Raw genomic sequence first — 20,199 nt, 5'->3', positions numbered from 1 at the left:
TTCATCATAACAGTAGTGTAGTTGTTTTTTCCTTATGTCAGACATGCTCCAATCTGATCCCTTGTGAAAGAAAAGCCTTTTGACTCCCATTTGGTTAAAGCAAAGGGTTCTTTTCCCAACGATGTTAGTTGCAATAAAGTCAAGCCAGTTGCTAGATGCAAAAATAGATGGAGGTTTGCCCCCAGACCATCTCTGCTTCTGTGACCAGTCTGCTTCCAGCCAACCAGTGATCACCAAGATGTTTTGTGAACTCTCAATATATTTGCAGGTAATCCACATATTTCTCAGGGTGCCTAGCCATGGGACGCTGGTTCAAACAGGATCTGGATTCTCCAGTCCTTATCACGTCTCATTCCCCCCCCCTCCCTATTTCATATCATGTACATACAAAGCTTTATTGCCCTCTCATCCTTCCCCGTTTCATCCTTGCTTCCTTCTTCCCCCTTTCATCCTCCCCCCTTCTTCTTTGAATGGCAACATGCCTTTGAGGCCCCAAGCCAAGCCAGGCAGAACTGACATTCTTCTCCTCTTGACAGAGAAGTCAGTCTTGCAAAAGGAAAAAAGAGAAGGGAAGGGCAGCTTGTCAAACAGCAGCTCGGTGTCCCTCCTTCCCACATCGGAAGCAACCAGTGGATCATCAGCATGGGCTGTGCTCACATGATGCCAGTTATGGGGCCTCTTTCTTTTCAGGGGCGCATCTTCCATCATCCAGAGCTTGGCTGGTGTTTGGATCGAGCCAGGTCGATTTCCACTTCCTCTGCTAGAACGTAACAGCCATGGAGGGCAGAGGAGCCTCTGGAAATGCAGGCGCTGTAGATCTCATCACTTACCCAAATTCGGAAATATCTGATCAGGATGTCTTTTGCATCCTGTCTACCTTGCTGGCACTACTACTGACGCTGGTGCAGGCTGGGCCGTGGGGCCAAGTGCTGGGATGGTTGCAGAGGCAGAGGTCGTTTCCCCCTTGCTTGCCAGGGCTGGAGTTGGCTGGTCAATGGGATGTGCCACCCCTGGCTATGACTTCTCAAGCTTTGAGACTACCCAAAGGCCTCCTCAGGAACTTTATGGCTTGCTGCAACATCCAGTCCTTTGGTTGACGCTTGCGCTGGCTGCCACGGCCCCCATGGGTGAAATGTGACTTTCATGAGTTTCTCTTCCCATGCTTCTTTTTTTCCCAACTCCAAGGAACCATCAGGGTCTTGGTGGGTCTTCCTCTCCCAGCCCTCCAGATAGAGCTAGCTCTCCAGGATGAGGTTTTGAGGATGCTTCCCTCTAGGCCTTAATCTCTTCCTAGCTGCTCCCTTGAGTTGACATTGTTTGCACAGTTCCTGTGATAGAGGCAGTTTCCTCTCCGTGTTGACCACAATTGCAGAGCTGACTTAATGTCAGACCTGCCCCCAATCCAATCCCTTGGGAAAGAAAAGCTTTTGGCTCCATTTGGTTAAAGCAAACGGTTCTTTTACTAAGAATGTTGGTTGCGGTAAAGTCAAGCCAGTTCTGAAATCTACTGCACTTGCTAGATGCAAAAATAGATGTAGGTTTGTCTCCACCCCATCCTTCCCACCATGACCCGTCTGTTTGCAGCCAACCAGAGCTTGCCAAGATTCTGGGGAACTGTGAGATGTTCAGGGGTAATTCGCATATTTCTCAGGGTGCCTGTCCATGAGATGTTGGTACAAACAGGGTCCGGCTGCCCTGGTCTTTGTCATCTTTCATTCCCCCATCGCTATTTCCTATCATACGTCCTTCCCCCTTTCATCCTTCCCCCCTTTTCCCCCTTCCCCCCCTTTAATCCAGTTCACTTCTTTTGATGGTAGGATGCCTGTTGAAGCCCCAAGCCGAGCCAAGGAAGCGCTAACACCTTACCATATCTCTGTCTTCCACAACTAGCTACCATTTTGTATATTTGTTATTTCAGACAATTATTGGAGTGAATAATGGGAAGACACACACGTGCACAATAAATATCTACTACATAAGGGTCATCTACTGCGATTATTTGTAGTGGGTTGAGGAAAAACCCTAATTATATATTTTGTATTGGCAATTTTTTTTCAGAAAACATATTTTAAGAAATAATGGCTCAGCTGTGGCACTACTGGTTCTCCTGTTTGTTTTTATTGTTGTTAGAGTCAAAATATTTCACTCATTCATGCCTTGCTACCATCGTTCTTTCTCCTCTTTTAATTTTACTGCTATAGTAATATAAGTGTTCTTTTTTTTTGTCCCTGGAAAATTTACTAGCTGGCAAGTGCAAAACATATTTGCTGTGCACTCATTTCTGTCAGCCAATTACACATCAACCTTTTACTTTAGAACAAAAGCATCAACTGGCATATCAAAAGAGTACATCCAATGACTTTCTGTTGCTCTTACTTGCAGTATAATCCCAAAATGGAGCCTGATATAACTGAGGTCTCACTGTTATTCATACTTTCAGTTAAATGCAAGTTAGCTGGAGTTTGAGCTGCCAGTACGTCTTTTTCCAAAAAATAAGCTTAATTAGGATAGGCTCGGAATTGGTTAAAGCTTCAGGTAAATTAAAATAAAAAAGTTAAAGTGGCATGCATCAGTAAACCCAAGTGATTTAACTTGCTAAAGTATCTAGAGCTTTGTGTTGTTTTCTCCAAAGGCTATTACACATGTGTAGAAGTGATCTTCACTCTGAGAAGACAAGTTGGCTTTTACATGATGGGTGTCTATGCTCCTACACTACTCATTGTTGTGCTTTCATGGCTATCATTCTGGATCAATCCTGATGCAAGTGCTGCAAGAGTGCCATTGGGTAATCTATGTTTCTGATATTGTTAGCATTACTTAATGTCACATATCCATTTGCAGTTGCCTCAGTAGCAAGACATATCATGGATATGAAAGCAACTGTGTTCTCATAGCATGTTCTTCACTGTCATTCCAATCTTCTCTTTTTCAGTTCCATATTTGTTGCCTCCACTTTTTAAAAGACAAGAACTCTAGCCTTTAAAGCAATTTGTTCCTGTATCTACTCATTATATCACCAGGGACGTATTTGAGTGCAACAGTGAGTAGAAAACTGAAAGGGATATAAATTTTGTCTGGGAGTGGAATAGTGGATTATTAACACCCAAAGTACCAGAAAAATGGTTGTTTTTACAAGATATGATTCTATATAATTATGGGCTTTCAAAATGCTATAATGTTAAATATTGAGTAGAATGATATACAAATAGAATGTTTCATAAAACTCACAGAGAACTTTTCCTCATGTTTATTTTCTCTAATTATGTGTAGAAAACAGACTTAATCCTAGCTAAAAGTGATCTTGGAAACAGCAAGTTGTCTTTTGAGTTCTTGTCATGGCTTTAAATCACTGGCAGCTATCTTATAATAGGGCTGACAATGGTACTTAATATAAAATGTAGATAGAACCTACAATTATTTTAGTTTCTCATGGCAGCTATAAACCTTCCTATAGCAATGTAAGATAAATGGCCCTCCAAAAGAAAAAAAAAATAGACAATTGATATTCTGCTGAAAACAGATTTCAACATTTCTTGATCAATCTGTAAAGTCTTAGAACAGTATTCAAGAGAAATAAGTTTTAGTGGGCTTAGTTTTCATAAATGAAAATGAGAACTAATCCTATTTTTACATTTGCAGTCTGCTAATCCTATTTTTACTCTTTGCTATGTTCAATTTATCAAATTCTTCTTTCAGAAAGAAAATAAAATCCAGTTTGATCATAGCATGTCTTGGCTATTTCTGATACTTCTATATTTTGATTTCAAAGCAAAGTTGCTAGTGCTTCAAGTATTTAGGAGATCAGGTAGACAGACAGACAAAGAGACAGACAGACATATAATAGATAGATGGTAAGTCAAAAGTTAGATCTCATTTGAAATTATGTGATCTGATTCTTTCCATCATTGTGAGATTGAATTTTTCACTGTCAATTGAAGATAAATGGAAACCAGCTGCATTCTCTTCAGATATGTTGGAGAAACGCTAGCTAGTATGTCCCAAAAAATGATGCTGCTGGAACAGGGAAGTCTACCATAGTATGCAGATTTTCAAAACACAATATTATTAGCCCTTAACTGTGAAAGAGAGGCATTTTTAAATAAAATATATAATTTCAAAGATAATAATCTATTTAAACAAACTCTTTAGATTTTTCCATGATGTGCAAAATCAGTAGTCCAAACTTAATTGCTACATTCCCTTCAGGCAAACCTGTACGCCTGTCTGACACTTGAGTTTCCAAGTCACTCCATATTTTATGATATCCTAGAATTCTATTTGATTGACAGCTTGCAAATTTATGTTAAGAAAAAGTTACATCCGCAAAACAATATATATCATGATAGAGTTGCTAGTAACCAAGAGAAACCATTTCCAGCTGTTAGTGCTATATTATGTACTCAAAATGATTATGTCTCAATTTATTTAATCAGTTCCATAACTCACCCTATACATTCATATTCATCTCTGCAACACATGTGGTTCATCAACAACTTCTATTTCCTTTGAGGAAATAGCATCATTTAGAAAGTGGAGCAAAAATGTTTTAAGGTTAGCAAAGTGGAAAATGGTTAGCAGTGCAACAACCTTGTAATTACATAGCATATTGCTGGATTTTTATTTCTCTTAGGCATTTTTTCAGTGCTCAACTTGGCGTCAGAATGTACCACCCTTGCTGCTGAACTCCCCAAAGTGTCTTATGTGAAGGCCTTGGATGTATGGCTGATTGCATGCCTCCTTTTCGGATTTGCTTCACTGGTTGAGTATGCAGTGGTCCAAGTCATGCTGAACAATCCAAAGCGCATTGAAGCTGAGAAAGCGAAGATCGCTAAGGCAGAGCAAGCAGAGGGGAAAGGTGGAAATGCAGCTAAAAAGAACACGGTGAATGGCACGGGCACCCCAGTGCACATCAGTACTCTACAGGTAGGGGCCTTTCTTGGTATCAGTGGTGGGATTCAAAATTTTTTTACCACCGGTTCCGTGGGCGTGACTAGGGGGCGTGGCTAAGGGACATGACCATGTGACTTTTTTTTTTTTGCTTTTTGCAGCAACCCCCCCCCCTGGGTTTTGGGGGCCTTCTGGGCCTCAGGCAAACCTCCTGGAGGAGGGGCATTTTTGGTCGCAGAAGGCTTCCCTAGGGCTCAGGAAAGCAGAAAAACTGAGCCCACGTTTAATATCTTTACAAACGTCCCAAGGTGGTGAACATATACAACTTATTTTCCCCACGGCAACAACAACCCCGTGAGGTGGGTTGGGCTGAGAGGGAGACTGGTCCAAAGTCATCCAACTGGCTTTCTATTAGTAAATTAAACTATACACTATATTATACGCTAATTATTAGGAAAACCATGTAAAATTAGATGCAGTACTAAGAAAATATTTAGGTATAAAAATTGCAATTGCTTAGTTGTGGCTGACAATCAGGAAAATATGTAGTTTAGATAGCATTCAATTTTTTAGGAAAATAACCTGTTCCATGCATAGCTGGAAATTTTTTTTACTTATCTAACACCCTCTAGTGATGCTTTATGGGATCATCAGCATTCATAATATATTATATTTCTCCTGCAAAATACAGTATATATGTAAGGTACTTTTCTGAATTGAACAGATAGATCCATATTTAATGGTGCGTATTAATTTAAAAATATAAATATACTTTACTTCTGAAATACAGACAGTTGTCTTTGTTACAATTTTTCCATTGCCTGGATTTTTGTAGTTCAAACAGAGTTTTCCTAATGTATAAAAAGTATGAGGTTTCTGCATGTACTGTAAGTGTCCATATGATCAAGTTATTTCCCTTTGACGAAATACATCATTTGAAACCAAAGCTTGAAATTATTCCCATTTCTCAGGTCAGCTGAATCTGTGTTTCCATTCTCACCTTATTAGATAAGAAATGTATTTTTATCAGAAAGCAAACTCTTATTTTTTCTTGTCTGTCAACAATGGCTAAATAGAATTGAATCTGCATTTTTCTGGCTAAATCAGCATTATGTTCTTTGTGAGATCTTTGTTATTAATACCTTTCTTGATATCCCTCTTATAGCTAACTATTAGAACTACCCTTCAAGAACTACCCTATTATTTTGAAATAGGATGCAATTCATATTTTTATCATAGTGATACCCAGATATTTTACATTCTTCTCAATCTTAAAAAAATGTTTTTTTCAATCCATTTTGTTTGATCTTTTATTTTCATAGTTTTTCTAACTTCTTGAAACCTGCTAATGCATCAAATTTTCCCCCCACAATCTTTTCATCTTATCTTATGTTTCTCTTCAGTATTTCAAGAGCCAAAATAAACAAAAGAGGAGACAGTCAGCATTCTTTCTTGTTTTGGTTTTGTACTTCACAGTTTTGCTGGATCTCCATTATCAATTATTTGTGTTTTCTATAAAATGCCAATTGATCTTACCCATTTTATAACATTCTCTCCATAATTCAGATCTTCCAAAATCTTGAACAGGAAAGTCCAGTTCAAGTTGTCAAAGGCATTCTTTAACAACTATGAAAATCAATGTGACTGGTTTTTCATATACTATATTTCAAAATGTCCAACATTTAAATGATACTTCTAACATTGTCCTTTAACTATTTTTAGGTAAAAGCTCACAATGATCCTCATGAATAACTTGCAAAATTATTTTCATTCTATCAGCTACAACCATGATGAACAATTTGTAATCATTATTTAATAATAATATTGGCCTCGAGGCAAATGAAATATGAAAAATAAATAAATAGATAAACAAATAAGTTTCTTGTAAAGTCAAATCTTGTTCCTCTTTGTATTAATGCTATATTGGGCTCTTTCCAACTCTCTGGAAACTTTCCTCCCTATAGGATAGAGTGCATAGTATTTTGTAAAGGTTATAAAAGTTCATCCTCAAACCAATTATAATAAGATTATCCATCTGGTCCAGGCATATTTTCTGGTTTAACCTGTTCCCAAAAAGTTGTTGTAGGTCACTTGTAATCTTTTTCTGTTCTTCTGTAATACTTGTAAATTTTGTTTCTTGAAATACCAATCTGTTTTCTCTAAAGGGATGTCACTTCCTTTACATAAGTTAGAATAATATCAATAAAATGATGTTTGTATTGACCAGTAATACAGTATTTTTTCTTGTAAATATCAATTTTTTTCTTTTTTTTTCTTTTTGTAATCCATCTGCTAGCTACTTCCCTGAATTATTTGCAAACTCAAAATATTTTTGCTTTATATAATTTATTATGGATTTAATTTTATCCTGTCTGTGTCTCTGAGGAATAGTATTTTAAAGAATGGTGCCCACTGTGGAGAAGTGCTCTAGCTAGACTATTCCCAATAGAAGGACAGTATCTAATGTTCCTTCTTTGATTCTTTTTTTTTTTAACATACTGAGTTTCCATTTTTACTGAGCTCCTCATCATGAATTCAAGATTTACTTTCAGGGTAGCTAGTGCTAGTAATGCTTTTTCCATTTATTACAATGATATAATATAAATAAACTATCAGAAATACTATCCTCCTATACTAAATTCTAATTTAGTCTTTTTTCATGAAATTAGATATTGGAGATAGATTTGGAAGTGATAAATAAAAGACTGAATGAGATAATGGAGGATAAAAGGTGATGATGGGATATAATGAAATGTATGGTAAGGGATGAAATGAATTTTTTTCTAATGGGTTTCAATTCTCACAGTATAAAGAAAGACCTGAGTTTCTTGTAACACTACATATATTAACTAGGTCATTAATGCAAAAGATCTGTGTCACATGTAACTATTGCTGTGTAAATTTCACCATTTATAAGTAACTCAGTCTCTCACATTTCCTTTCACTATTTATCCTTTGTCTGCTCTCTGATAACTCTGTGTCTGTGTTTCTCTGTGTATATAATACTTTTTATTACATAAACAATAAATGCATCAGTAAAACAATACATGCATCAGTTGAAGTGGATTGTTGTCTATGAAAATTTAGGCAATATTAAAATGTCTGTTCTGGCTGCTTTTTATTAATCTGTATTACCACTAATTTGGTTTGTGTGGTGTTACTATAGTACTGCATACAAACAAATGAGATAGATTTTCCAAGATTCAAGACTCATTTGAAGAGCAGGTGGACATTTTGATTAGGCAATCCTCTGTATAACTCTATTTCATGTGCCATTTATAACCATTTCTAGAACAAGAGTACTCATTCACAATCACTCAGGCATTGCTCATCTCTCCATTGGGCTTTTGCAACTCATTCTACATGGCACCATTCTTGATAATTGCCCCAAAGTTACAGAAGGTCTAGAATGTAGCAGTTCAAGTAGTTTTCTCATTTTGCCTGAGAAACACCAATATTGATTACCAGTTGATGTCTGTGTTCAATTCAAGATGATAGTTGTCATGTTTAAAATCTTATACGGGTCAAGAACTGGTTATCTACAGGATCATATTCAAGCCACATTCTTCAGGTGGTGCCCCAGACAACAAGGCATATGCTATTCTTTCTTGGGGTAGTGTTCCACATGAGCACTGGCATTCAGGAAAGTTGCCATGACCTAGTTCCTCCAGAAAGCCTTTGAAGATTAAGAATATAGTAGTTTCCCTTCCCTAAGTACAGTAAGTGATTGTTGATCTTGGATTTATGGGTTATTTATTGTTTTTTCTTCCTTTTAATGCTCTCTATTTTATTCTATATTATTGGAAGCTGATCAGAACCTCATTTGGGAAGGGGAGAACTTTGCCACATATAAATTGGAAAACAAATATATCTTGAAGAGCTGTGGCAGAGCAGTGGTTAGAATGCAGTATTGCAGGCCACTGCTTACTGCCAGGAATTTGATTCTCAAGGTTGACTTAGGTCTCCATCCTTCCAAGGTTGGTGAAATGAGGTCCCAGATGGTTGGGAGCAATATGCTAACTCTGTAAACCACTTAGAGAAGGCAATAAAGCACTATTGAGTATGTACATAGAGTATGTACATACTCTTTCTCTCTACATTAAAGTTATGTTTACTTTGTTTATATAGATCCACTCAGATGGATCTACACAATATATAAACAGAATTTCTAATTAGGTTGTACTTCTAAATGATATTTTTGTAAGAGTTGAACAAGATCTTTATATGTTACAGAGGTGTGATAACTGGGGATTGCTATTTTAACAATGCATTAACTGGTATACATCTTTTTCACTTATAAAATTAATAAGATGCAACGCCTTGCTTCATTGAATATGATTTACAGATATTTCTTTGCTGAAAATGATGCAGGGAATGTTATTCCTCGCTGTGTTTTTAACCCTAAACATGGCATACTCACATCTAGCCAAAGAATGAATAAAAATATAAAGGTCTGACTACTTGTACTCTTTATGATGGAGGTTGAGAGCAAAAAGGGTAACAAAAGGTTCTCAAGATAAGCTATGATTAGAAAGCTACAGGGAAGAACAGGGAAAAAGATAGTGAAAGTAGCATAATTGCAAAAAAAGGAAAAAGAAAAAAAGATTCGTTTTCAAAAGGCCTAAAAGAGCTCGTTTAATTTAAAAGATTGATTAATCCCGCAGCATAACGAATGGAAAGGAGATGTGAGGAAAATAGTCACGGCTACAAAAGTGAAGTATAAAAAAGATGTTTGGTAATATGATGTAGTATGAAAGGCTATGATGAGGAGAAGTACATATATAATACTGATTGTTGCAAAGAATTAAGAATTACTAAAAATGTGTGTTGTGTAAATAAAAGGCACAATGTTCAAAACAGATATTTGATGATCTGCATACACTCAGAACTCCTGAAAATAAGAAAGTAAGTGTATTTTCCATTTTTGATTTAGAAAAAGTAATCATGGAGTAGTTGATTGATTGTTGAATGCAGCAAGAGTAGTATATAATGGAAATAAAGTTTGTGTGGACAGAAATATTTAGCAATTGTTTTAACATTGATCTGAGTGTGCAAGTAGGATGTGTGATGTTTCCTTGGTTATTTAATATCTTTATATATAATTGTATAAGGGATACTTGCAGTGATAGAAGAGAGAGCATGTTGGTTTGAGACATGAGTGGACATGTAATCTTGTATGCAGGTTATTCTGTGCTATTGACTGAGAACTGAGATGATTTGCAATAAATGTTAAATAGATTGTATACCACAACAAGGAGTATTAACAGATGGTGAGATTCAAATAATTTAACAATCAGTTCTCTGTCCTAATGACTGGGTGGGAATGTGACTGGGTAGGCATGGCCAACTTGATTGGTTTCACCCTTAGGAAATTTCTCCTTAGTCCAACTCACAATAAAATAGCATAATAAAATAGCACTGTTCCAATATTTAGAATAGAATAGAATAACAGAGTTGGAAAGGACCTTGGAGGTCTTTAATCCAACCTCCTGCTTAGGCAGGAAACCCTACACCACTTCAGACAAATGGTTATCCAATCTCTTCTTAAAAACTTCCAGTGTTGGAGCATTTACAACTTCTGGAGGCAAGTTGTTCCACTGATTAATTGTTCTGACAGGAAATTTGAGGTGGTCCTACAAAAACGAGGGAGTCAGTCTATTTTCCAAAGCACCAAAAGGCACAACAAGAAACAATGGATGGAAACTAACCAAGGAGAGAAGCAACCTAAGACTAAGGAGAAATTTCCTAAGGGTGTGACCAATCACCCAAGGGTGTGACCAATCACCCAAGCTTGTCTTCAGAAGTTGTGGGTGCTTCATCATTAGAGGTTTTCAAAAAGAGTGAGGGAAGTACACCCCAAAAGGACAGTGCCAGAAACCACTAAAACAATGCAGAAAACTTAAAACAGCCATTCCTCTAAAAAAAAGTCAAGCCCAAAGCAAATGCAACAGCTGAGAGAGAAACTAGGAGCAGGCTAATTGAAAGCCTGGGCATGCTGCCAAAGGCCATTAAACCTTCCAACTCTGTTATTCTATGTTCTCTATGTTCTAAATTGGGTGCTTCATAGCAGAAGCAATACAGCTGGTTGGACCATACATGCATTAAATTCACAGCCTGTATGATCAAGCTGCATCATTGTCCCTTCCTGTATCTTTTTCCCCAGGAAGAAACAAGAAGTAGCCAACACTGCAGCAGCTATAAAAGATATTGGAGAACTCTAGGGAGTATCAGCTGATCACAGAAGTGTTACTTAATACTCTTTATAATGAAAAGGAATCTTATCCTTCTTCCTGAAGGAAAAAGGTTAATCCCATCCCTAGATGGGTGATTGATGGGTTTCCCTGTCCTAATCCTGTCAGTTTCTGTTATTTATTGACTTCATTCAGCTTGTGTCGGCTGCATTCCAGCTGCAACTGTTAAGTGGTTCTTGGTTGTCTGCCCTGAGCTATTAACTGAAGGGAAAGGAGGGAGGGAGAGAGAGAGAGAACCTCTCTTGCACTTTATTTTTAATTGGCTTTCCAAACTGCATAAGCAATTAACTAATGGTTCAGGTGAACAGGTGAGAACCAGCTAAATCCCATCTGTGAGTATGAATCTGAAAAATAATGTATAAAAGTCTAAAGTACCTTGTTTAATAGATACAATGGAATTAATAATTGCTGATTATATATAAATTTCAAAAAAAAACTAGTATAGGTAACTTAATTTAGCTGGATATTAATAACAGATGGAAAGACAGGTGGAGAATTTTTATGATATGATATGTATTAAAATACTGAGAAATATATCATCTTGGTGAGGAAAAAATATCAAACTAGAGTGCATTTTGTATACTTTGACATATGTAGGTGAGGGTTGGATATGTTAGGATAAACATAAAAGTTAAACATTAAACACAATAGAAATGGGTTATTTAATAAATATGTTTCTTGAAACAGGAAATTAAACCAGAAAATGATGGAAGTTTCAATAAATATGTATAGAATACAAAAGTATATGACCAGTATGAAGAAATCCATATATTTCTTCATACTGGTCATATACTTTTGTATTCTGTTCATATAGAAAGAATTAATAATAATCAAACTGCAAAACAAATCTATGATGGAAATTTAGTGGAGAAGAAAAAAGGGAAGACTGAGAAAGGCATGGTTGGATGAAATTCATATAATAAAATGTATATATGAAGTGGTATATGAATACAACATAAGCAAGGATTATTTTCGATGATAAAAAGTTGGAGGAATGAGGAATGATATAAACCAAGTTTAGTTATATCTGATTTTCTGATTACACTCCATTAATTTATTTGGCTTTGGTTCCATTCTGTGTAAAATCGCTGGCCGCAAAAGGGAACATTGTGTTGTATTTGTATGTCTGTATTTAAAGTGCTAATAAAAATGTGAGCTGAAACAACAGTGTTAGTAATTTTGACATAATGAATGGCAAGAAATGAAAACAAAGCTGCTGCCAATATATGATTGTAGAGAAGATTTGCATTGTTAGCTTTTTCAAAGCCAGAAAATATATATTTTATCATGATAATTATGGGTAATATCCAATTATCTAAGACTGAATTGATTATCTGCTCAAACAATAACTTGGGCATGTAATGAAGAAATGTATAAAATGAGTTTCTCCATATGTAATAATATGTAGAGAATAGCAATAGCATTTAGACTTATATACCGCTTGTGTATGTGCTGGTTTTGCTTCTACTATTGATTGCTAACAGTGTGTATTTGTGCTGTGGATAGAATCCAACATTGTGAAACAATATGCAATATATTTGTACAATGCGACTTCCATCTTTTTTCCTTCTACATCCATTTAAAATATGTTCTGAAAGTGAACTTTATGGAATAATTTTTGAATGCATGGGGTATGAAGGAAGCTGAAAAATTAAGAAAAAAAAATGCTCTCATTATTCCATGACAGAGTATTTCAGTTAACAGAAAAATAGGTATTTTTCAATCTATTATCCATTTTACATATTTAACATTTATCTTTCATTATTTATGCAGTTTCCGTTCCCTTTTCATTAATATTACTGAAAATGTAATGGTTTTTTTTTCAAATCCATGCTGTAATTCTTTGACTGATAAACATAATTGTTAGTCAAACTGAGTACTTGAGACTTTATTAACATGAAATTTAATTAGTTTTATGCTAACAGAACTCTTGCCTGCTTGATAATGATGATTTAGTACAACCAGGATAATATATCCTGGTATAATATATCCTGGTAGGAATATAACCAGGAAGACCATGTTGGATGGAATCTGAACGGAGATGAAAATTTATTTAAAGCATTTGTGTAACACATTTAATAATCTAATTTATATCCGTTTATAAAGCACATTTAAAACAGGGGTCTCCAACCTTGGCAACTTTAAGCCTGGCGGACTTCAACTCCCAGAATTCCCCAGCCAGCTTTGCAACCAGGATAATATATTCTGGTAGCTTTGCTGGCTGGGGAATTCTGGGAGTTGAAGTCCGCGAGGCTTAAAGCTGCCAAGGTTGGAGACTCCTGTTCTAAAAGACAAATTATTTCATTGAGAAATATTTTAAGTTACAGTATAGAAACAAGATGAAAATCCCGTCTGTGAAGCACTCATCTTTGGTAGGAACCCAGTCTGAGCTGCAGGTAATGTTGGAATTCCCTCAGTTATACGTGCATGTACTGGAGAATTTCAATCACCATATATCTGTATGACAGGGTCAAGGAGGTCCCAGAATGTCATAGTCTCCAGTGCAACAGTGAGGCTCCCAGGTAACCATGCTCTCAGGTAACCATGAGTATGAGCCACGCAGATAGAAAATATTGGATCAGATTTTTGCTTCAGAAAAGTTATATCCTCTGAATGGGAAAGCAATTGGTGGTGCAGAAAGCAATTAGAATGCAATACTGTGGGGCTAACTCACTGCTCACTCCAGTAGTTTGATTCTGAACTGCTCAAGGTTAACTCAGCCTTCTACCCTTCTGAGGTCAGTAAAATTTAAGACCTCGATTATTGGGCCTAATAGGCTGACCCTTTAAAATGCTTAGAATGGGCTGTAAAGCACTATGAAGTGGCATATAAGTCTACGTGCTATTGCTATTCCAATAAGTACAAACTGAGTCTTAGAGCAGAGAAGTACCATGAGTGATAAAGCTTTTCTCTAAGAGTCACTTTCTGTTTGTAGATGTCACGATACTCTTTAGTTTATTGAGTTTCAAGAGATGAAGAGAAACAAACAATGCCAACAACGCTAGCTGAGAGACAAAAGTGAATCTGAATTTGAGTAAGAACTCCGTATTTGATCCTTCAGTTTGGCAGTAAGGGTGATGAAGTGTTTTTTTCACTCTGTATCAGTGATGGTGGTTAAAGTTATTTTGACCTTTTAAAGCAAGAACTTGACTTCTGCAATGTTCTGGAAGGATCCTTGGCTGACGACATGATTCAGATTTGGCAGTCTTGATTCCTTGTGGGCAAGGTCTGAAATAGTGTCCTGGACAGTGTCTTGTGCTGTCATCTGGATTCTTTTCAGTCTATTGGTTCTCATGAAGTGGTTAAAGCAATCTCTAGCAGTGAGCTTGCCATTTGTGTGTCAGGGGTTATACCCCTATTCCTCCTTTGGATTCTTTAGGAGTGAGACACATCTGGATTTGGGAAGCAGTCAGTGCCTAAGTGGTGAAAAGAGTTTGTGAGTGTAAAGAGGCTTTGATGCACTAGCTTTTAAAGAGGCCTTTAGACAATACCAACCAATCATAAACTTTCCTTTTTAGGAAAAGCTGATGAGATAATGTGACTTCAGCTGTGGAGCCCTTAAGAGGGAACCCCTTTCATGCACAATATTCAGATCTGATGAAAATTAAAACAGCATCAGCTGCTCTGGTAGATTAACTATGTCAGGACCTAGATGGTGTAGAGTACGTTTTCTAGCCTTTCTTGATCTCTTACTGGCATTTAGAACTATAGATCATAGTATTCTTTTTGACTCTCATACAAGGGCTGAATATGCCGCTTGCCTTGATCCCCTTTCTTACTCAGTAGGCTATTCAAATTAGTGACAGATTCAGTTTCTCATTCATCCGAGCATATACATATCTTTTTAATATCTTCATGATTCCATTGGAAGAGCTTATACTTTTTTCAGGATCATTATGAGTTGTATGCTAACATCTGGGCCAAGCTGTATCATGGAAGACTTGACACAGTGTTTAGAACAGGGGTCTCAAACACAATTTACCTGGGAGCCGCTGGAGGCAGAGGCTGGGTGAGGCTGGGCCGCATAATATTATACTTTATATTATACTTTATATTAAATTATACACTAATATTATACTTTCATATCATGGTGGGAGCCACAGGATATAGTTCTGCGGGCCGCAATTGGTCCGCGGGCCGCGAGAATGAGACCTCTGGTTTAGAAGATGTGGAAATCTAGAAGGGACAAAACAAATTAAACCCTAAAAAGTTGGTGTAGCTGTTAATCTTTATGCAAGAATACTGCTCTAGTTATAATTTAGAATGATGTTGCATCCCAGCTGAAAAAGCAAGTGTGATTTGGTTGTCCTCCTTGACATATCTACTGATTTAAAGAGGACTGAGGCTGTGGCCAGGAGAGTTCAAAATGCAGCTGCCTGCATGGTGCAAGGGAAACTATTTTGGTTATATTATCCTTACATTGTGAGTACTGCATTGGTTAATTATCATGCTTCCAGGGACCATTCAAAGTGTCATTTTTTGACCTTTAAAACGCTACTTGGTTTCACCTCTAGCTACATTTAAGACTGCCTTCTCCATATAGAAGCAGCCCATCATGTGGAAATTTAATTTGGTGAGGCCTGGACCAATATTTTGAATTTATGGTCTCCCACATATAGAATAGCTTCTCCCACTCAGCACTTCTTGAAGCTAGACAAACTCTGACTCTAACAGCGTTCTGCAAAGCACTGTAAATGTAATTATTCAATAGGACTTAGAGACTTAAGAGTTCATATTTTGTTGCATCTACAACTATGTCTGGGAATGATGTCATTGAATTTCTTTAATTTTATGGTAATATCATAAATGTTTACATTTTATTATGGTATGTTTTATTATTATAAACATAATTTTTTATAACCAAAAATATAAAATTCAATTACAATAATTGATTGAAACAAATAAAATGAAAACACGGAAGGTTGGCATTTGAATATTAGAATAAAGCAATAACTGATATAATTACAGGGTCCTAGTAACAATAGATACTAGTTAAATTAAAATTCATCCTATAGCTAATACCTAATCCATATGGAATTAATTTTATGTTCACATGTCCCAAATGTGTTATGAAATGCTTCAACAACTCACAACTTCTCCTGCACTGTTTCTATAGGTGGGGGAGACCCGATGCAAAAAAGTTTGCACCTCCAAATCTGACCTGAGATCCAATGATTTCAGCATTGTTGGAAGCTTGCCAAGAGATTTTGAATTGTCAAATTATGACTGTTATGGAAAACCCATTGAGGTCAACAATGGTCTTGGGAAGTCTCAGGCAAAGAACAACAAGAAGCCGCCTCCTCCCAAACCTGTCATCCCATCAGAAGCAAAGCGAATTGATCTTTATGCAAGAGCACTGTTTCCATTTTCCTTCCTCTTCTTCAATGTCATATACTGGTCTGTCTATTTATGATAATCCCCCTTTTTTTAAAAAAAGAAAAAAAGAATGTGCAATATACACCATTTCATTACATCATGAAAGGCCACCTTGCAACAACTATTTGCATTTGCAAAAATATATACTGAATATTAGAAGCCAAATGTGACTATAATGGGTAAGGGAAAAGAGAATCGTGATTTTGAATGAAAGCATGACACTGCAATGTCTGTGCTTGATCAACTGTTGTATATAAATGTACAGCATACACATCTTGCTTTAGGAGTATATGAAAGACAATGCATATTACATATTGGACAACGCTCCCTTGTGACATAATCAAGAATTCAAGTGTTTCTGACAATGAAATTGAAGTGCACGCTAAGTATCAGTAAGATCAATATTCTAGTATATGTAGTATTTTTTTTTTTTTTAAAAAAACTCCTTATGACTTTCAAGGAAAATACCCATTTTTCTTGTATAAAGTTAAATGGCACTGTGAAAGAACAAGCTGATGTTGTAATTCAAATGTGTAGACTTTGTAAGTGAACAAATTATATATTACGCTGATCTTGTCTATGTGAAAAATAAAGATCAGAGAATTACTCATTTTGCAAAATCATGTCATTTGTCAAAATCACACGGTTCCATCATAATATTTGATGAAATATGCTGCTTATCTTCATGTTTGAAGATGTTTGGGTCTGAAAACTTCATTTCTATGAGTATAACCAGTAAACCTAGTCAAATAAACTCCAAAACTGAAGATACGCTAGTACTTGACAGCAGGAAGGCTTCTATAGGGCAGTATGAATGCTAAATAGGACAAGGGAAAGGAAAACAATCTGAAAAATACTAAAATGTTGTTATTAATACTTCCATAGAATATATTCAAAGTAGTACTGGTATTTTAATGATAGCTATCCATAAAGGTATATTCTCAATACACTCAATTACTCAATTACTTGAATTTCACACAAATAACATAGACATACCACAGTCACGCAGTTTTACTGATCTGCTTCTTTATATATCAACACTCATACCCAGCAAGAATTTGAGAAATCAAAATCAAAGATTTATATCTATTCATAGAGATAATACGGCCTGTTTTTTCTTGTCATCGCCACTTATTGTATCCTATGACTATCATTAAGTGTTGTACCTTATGATTCTTGACTCTTGACGAATGTACCTTTTCTTTTATGTACACTGAGAGCATTTGCACCAAGTTTGTGTTTCCAATCACTCTTGGCCAATAAAGAATTCGAATTCTTATATCCTCAAAAACACGGAAAGAGAGGACGCATAACCCTGCATTCCACATAGATAGAGTGGCATCCATGAACATACAAAAGCTTCTAAAGATACAAACTATAAATCTGTACAGAGGGGGAAAAAATCATTAAGGAAAGGACCTAGGAGATACAACAAGACAACTACAGACGCACACAGTTAATCTAATACTCAGTGGATCATATATAACAAGATCAGGATTTTAAGTGTCACGTGTTTGCGCATCTGTTAAAAGCTGTAGTGGAAGAGGAAACTCCTAAGACTCGATAAAATAAAAAATGAAAACATAATAATTCAGGTACACAGCCAAAGAAATAGCAGCATCTCTTGGGGCAACTCTTAATACCTAAACACTGAAATAAAAGAGTACAGAATTTGAAATATCATTCTAGCCTAGATAGAAAATCGAACAGTTTATCTGCTTAATCACTCTAGAATCATTTCAAGGAATTATATGTTAGAGTAGGAGTTCCTAAAGGTTTTGCCATCAGGCCCAATCTTTAATCTTAGTTAGGGGTACACACACACATACCCCTAAAAAACCCACACAACAAAACGAACACCAATGAACAATGAAACTTTAGGAAAGGTGGATTATTGTTAAAAATGCATCTAAAAGGTTCTTAACAGCTCCCCTGGACTCTAACTGTACCTCCTCAAGAGAGGTACACCTCACAGTTTGGGAAACTGTCAGAGTGTAATGACACACTAATTCATGACATGATCAATCCGGACCACTAATTTCTGCATTAATTAATCCCTCTATTGGCCCATTGTTTTCTTAGGTAACTTAATCATCCTTCAGTTGACTTAATAAACCTAAAAGGATGCTACCGGATTGGCCAGGATTAATTGCCTATTCTCATTCGTCCTTACTGTCCAGCATCTCTTTTTCACTTACTCCAATTTAGTTACTTCGTACAGCACTTATATTAACCATACTTTCAACCCCTTTTCATCATAGCAGAGATGGAAATTCTTCTTTCTTATGTGCTAATCTGGATCCCAGTTTGGGTTTATCTGCCCCATAAAGTTTTAATATTGTCCCATTTTCTCCCTCAAAGTTATTTGTTTTTGGTTTATTTTTAATATTCACAACAGCTAAGTATTGGCTATCAACTTCAACATTAAAATTCAATTGAAAAAAAATCCAATAGGGATATTACATATACCTTTATAGGATAGTTCCTGATTCAGCATTCTCAAGATGTTTTGTACAAGAAGTCCCATCGTTCATTTCCTCTGTAAGTTATAGGCATTACAGTGGATGCCTAGTTAAAGAAAGTCGGTGTAACTTTTCTGCCAGCCAATCTTCAGTATAGGATTGTGCCCTTAGAATGTCATCTGTAGCAATGTACAATCTGTAATCTCAAAGTATACTATGCAATTTTAATGTCTCTATTTAGTGACCAACCATATAATCTGAAACCGAACTCCATATTTTCCAGAGCCATAAAAATAAGCCTTAACAATTAAAATAAGTGCAACAAGCAACCCACATGGTTGTCCTTCCTTTAGTTTGCCGCACCAAAATTGTACAGTAAAAATATATATCAGTTTTTGAAAGAATGCTTTGAACCCTACAGAGTTTTTAAGATCAGCAGTTTCAGCTATAACCACACATAAAATACAGTTACCTGGACATTTGACAGTAAGATGACTCCAGTTATCTCCTTGAATACATATTTGTGGAATCTTTCACCTTAGTTAAAGTGATGCTGCTGAAATAATGATGCTTCTAAGGTGGAAGGACTGTAGCTTTGCCAATGATGGCCTGGGGGTTAAGAGAAGCTTCTGCAACAAGGTGGACATTTACCGCCAAAGAAATGGCCAGTTATGGGGCAACTTGAAAATGGATTCCTTCTTTAGAAACCACTTTGTTAGGTTACAAGAGTCCCATTCTGGCCATTTTTCTTTCCAAAATCATGCAGATGCTATTTTTGTCCTCAAGTGACTGGGAATATGAATACATTTTCTTCATAAAATCTTTCTGTAGCTTTCCTGGATTCTCATGCTTCAGGTACATCTGTAGGAAAAGCAACATGAGTTTTCTTTCCATGGACTTTTTCAGAGAGGGAACAATATCACCAAGTGAACATGAACACGAATAAGAGGAATGTCTAAGACAGTGGCCCCCAACCTTTTTTGTGCCACGGCCCAGACCGGCATCACAAAATATCCGCGGCCCGGTACCGGCATCAGCACGCATGACAAGGCAAGGCGAGCCAAGCGACTGGCCAGCCAGCCGTCCCCCGCTTCTCCCCGCCACCTTCAACTCCTCCTTTGTACCTTTGTCGATGGGCTTCGGGATGGCTTCGGGACGATCGCTCGGCTCGCCTTGCCTTGGGTGCTGAAAGAATACTCGCGCCTTAGTTTCATTCGAAGCCG

At 36.6% G+C, this 20,199-nt stretch overlaps 1 protein-coding gene across 3 annotated transcripts in view; it reads left to right on the top strand.

Moving 5' to 3' along the window:
* GLRB (glycine receptor beta) overlaps window positions 1-17,120 on the top strand; it is a 42,314-nt gene extending 25,194 nt beyond the window's left edge. For 2 of the 3 annotated variants that reach the window (XM_087963669.1, XM_087963671.1), the window contains 3 exons: window positions 2,633-2,785; window positions 4,631-4,923; window positions 16,255-17,120. In XM_087963669.1, the coding sequence (XP_087819795.1) occupies window positions 2,633-2,785; window positions 4,631-4,923; window positions 16,255-16,551 (743 nt within the window). In that variant the 3' untranslated portion in view covers window positions 16,552-17,120. The remainder of the gene's footprint in view (window positions 1-2,632; window positions 2,786-4,630; window positions 4,924-16,254) is intronic. The other variant, XM_087963670.1, reaches the window with a different exon arrangement.
* The last annotated feature ends 3,079 nt before the right edge of the window (window positions 17,121-20,199 follow it).

This window comes from Notechis scutatus, chromosome 4 (assembly GCF_049901735.1).
Source record: "Notechis scutatus isolate UNSWTSFEM ecotype Mainland chromosome 4, rNotScu1.2, whole genome shotgun sequence".
NCBI lineage: Eukaryota > Metazoa > Chordata > Lepidosauria > Squamata > Elapidae > Notechis > Notechis scutatus.
The sequence above is the reverse complement of the archived record's forward strand: the minus strand, read 5'-3'. Positions and strand labels throughout refer to the sequence as shown.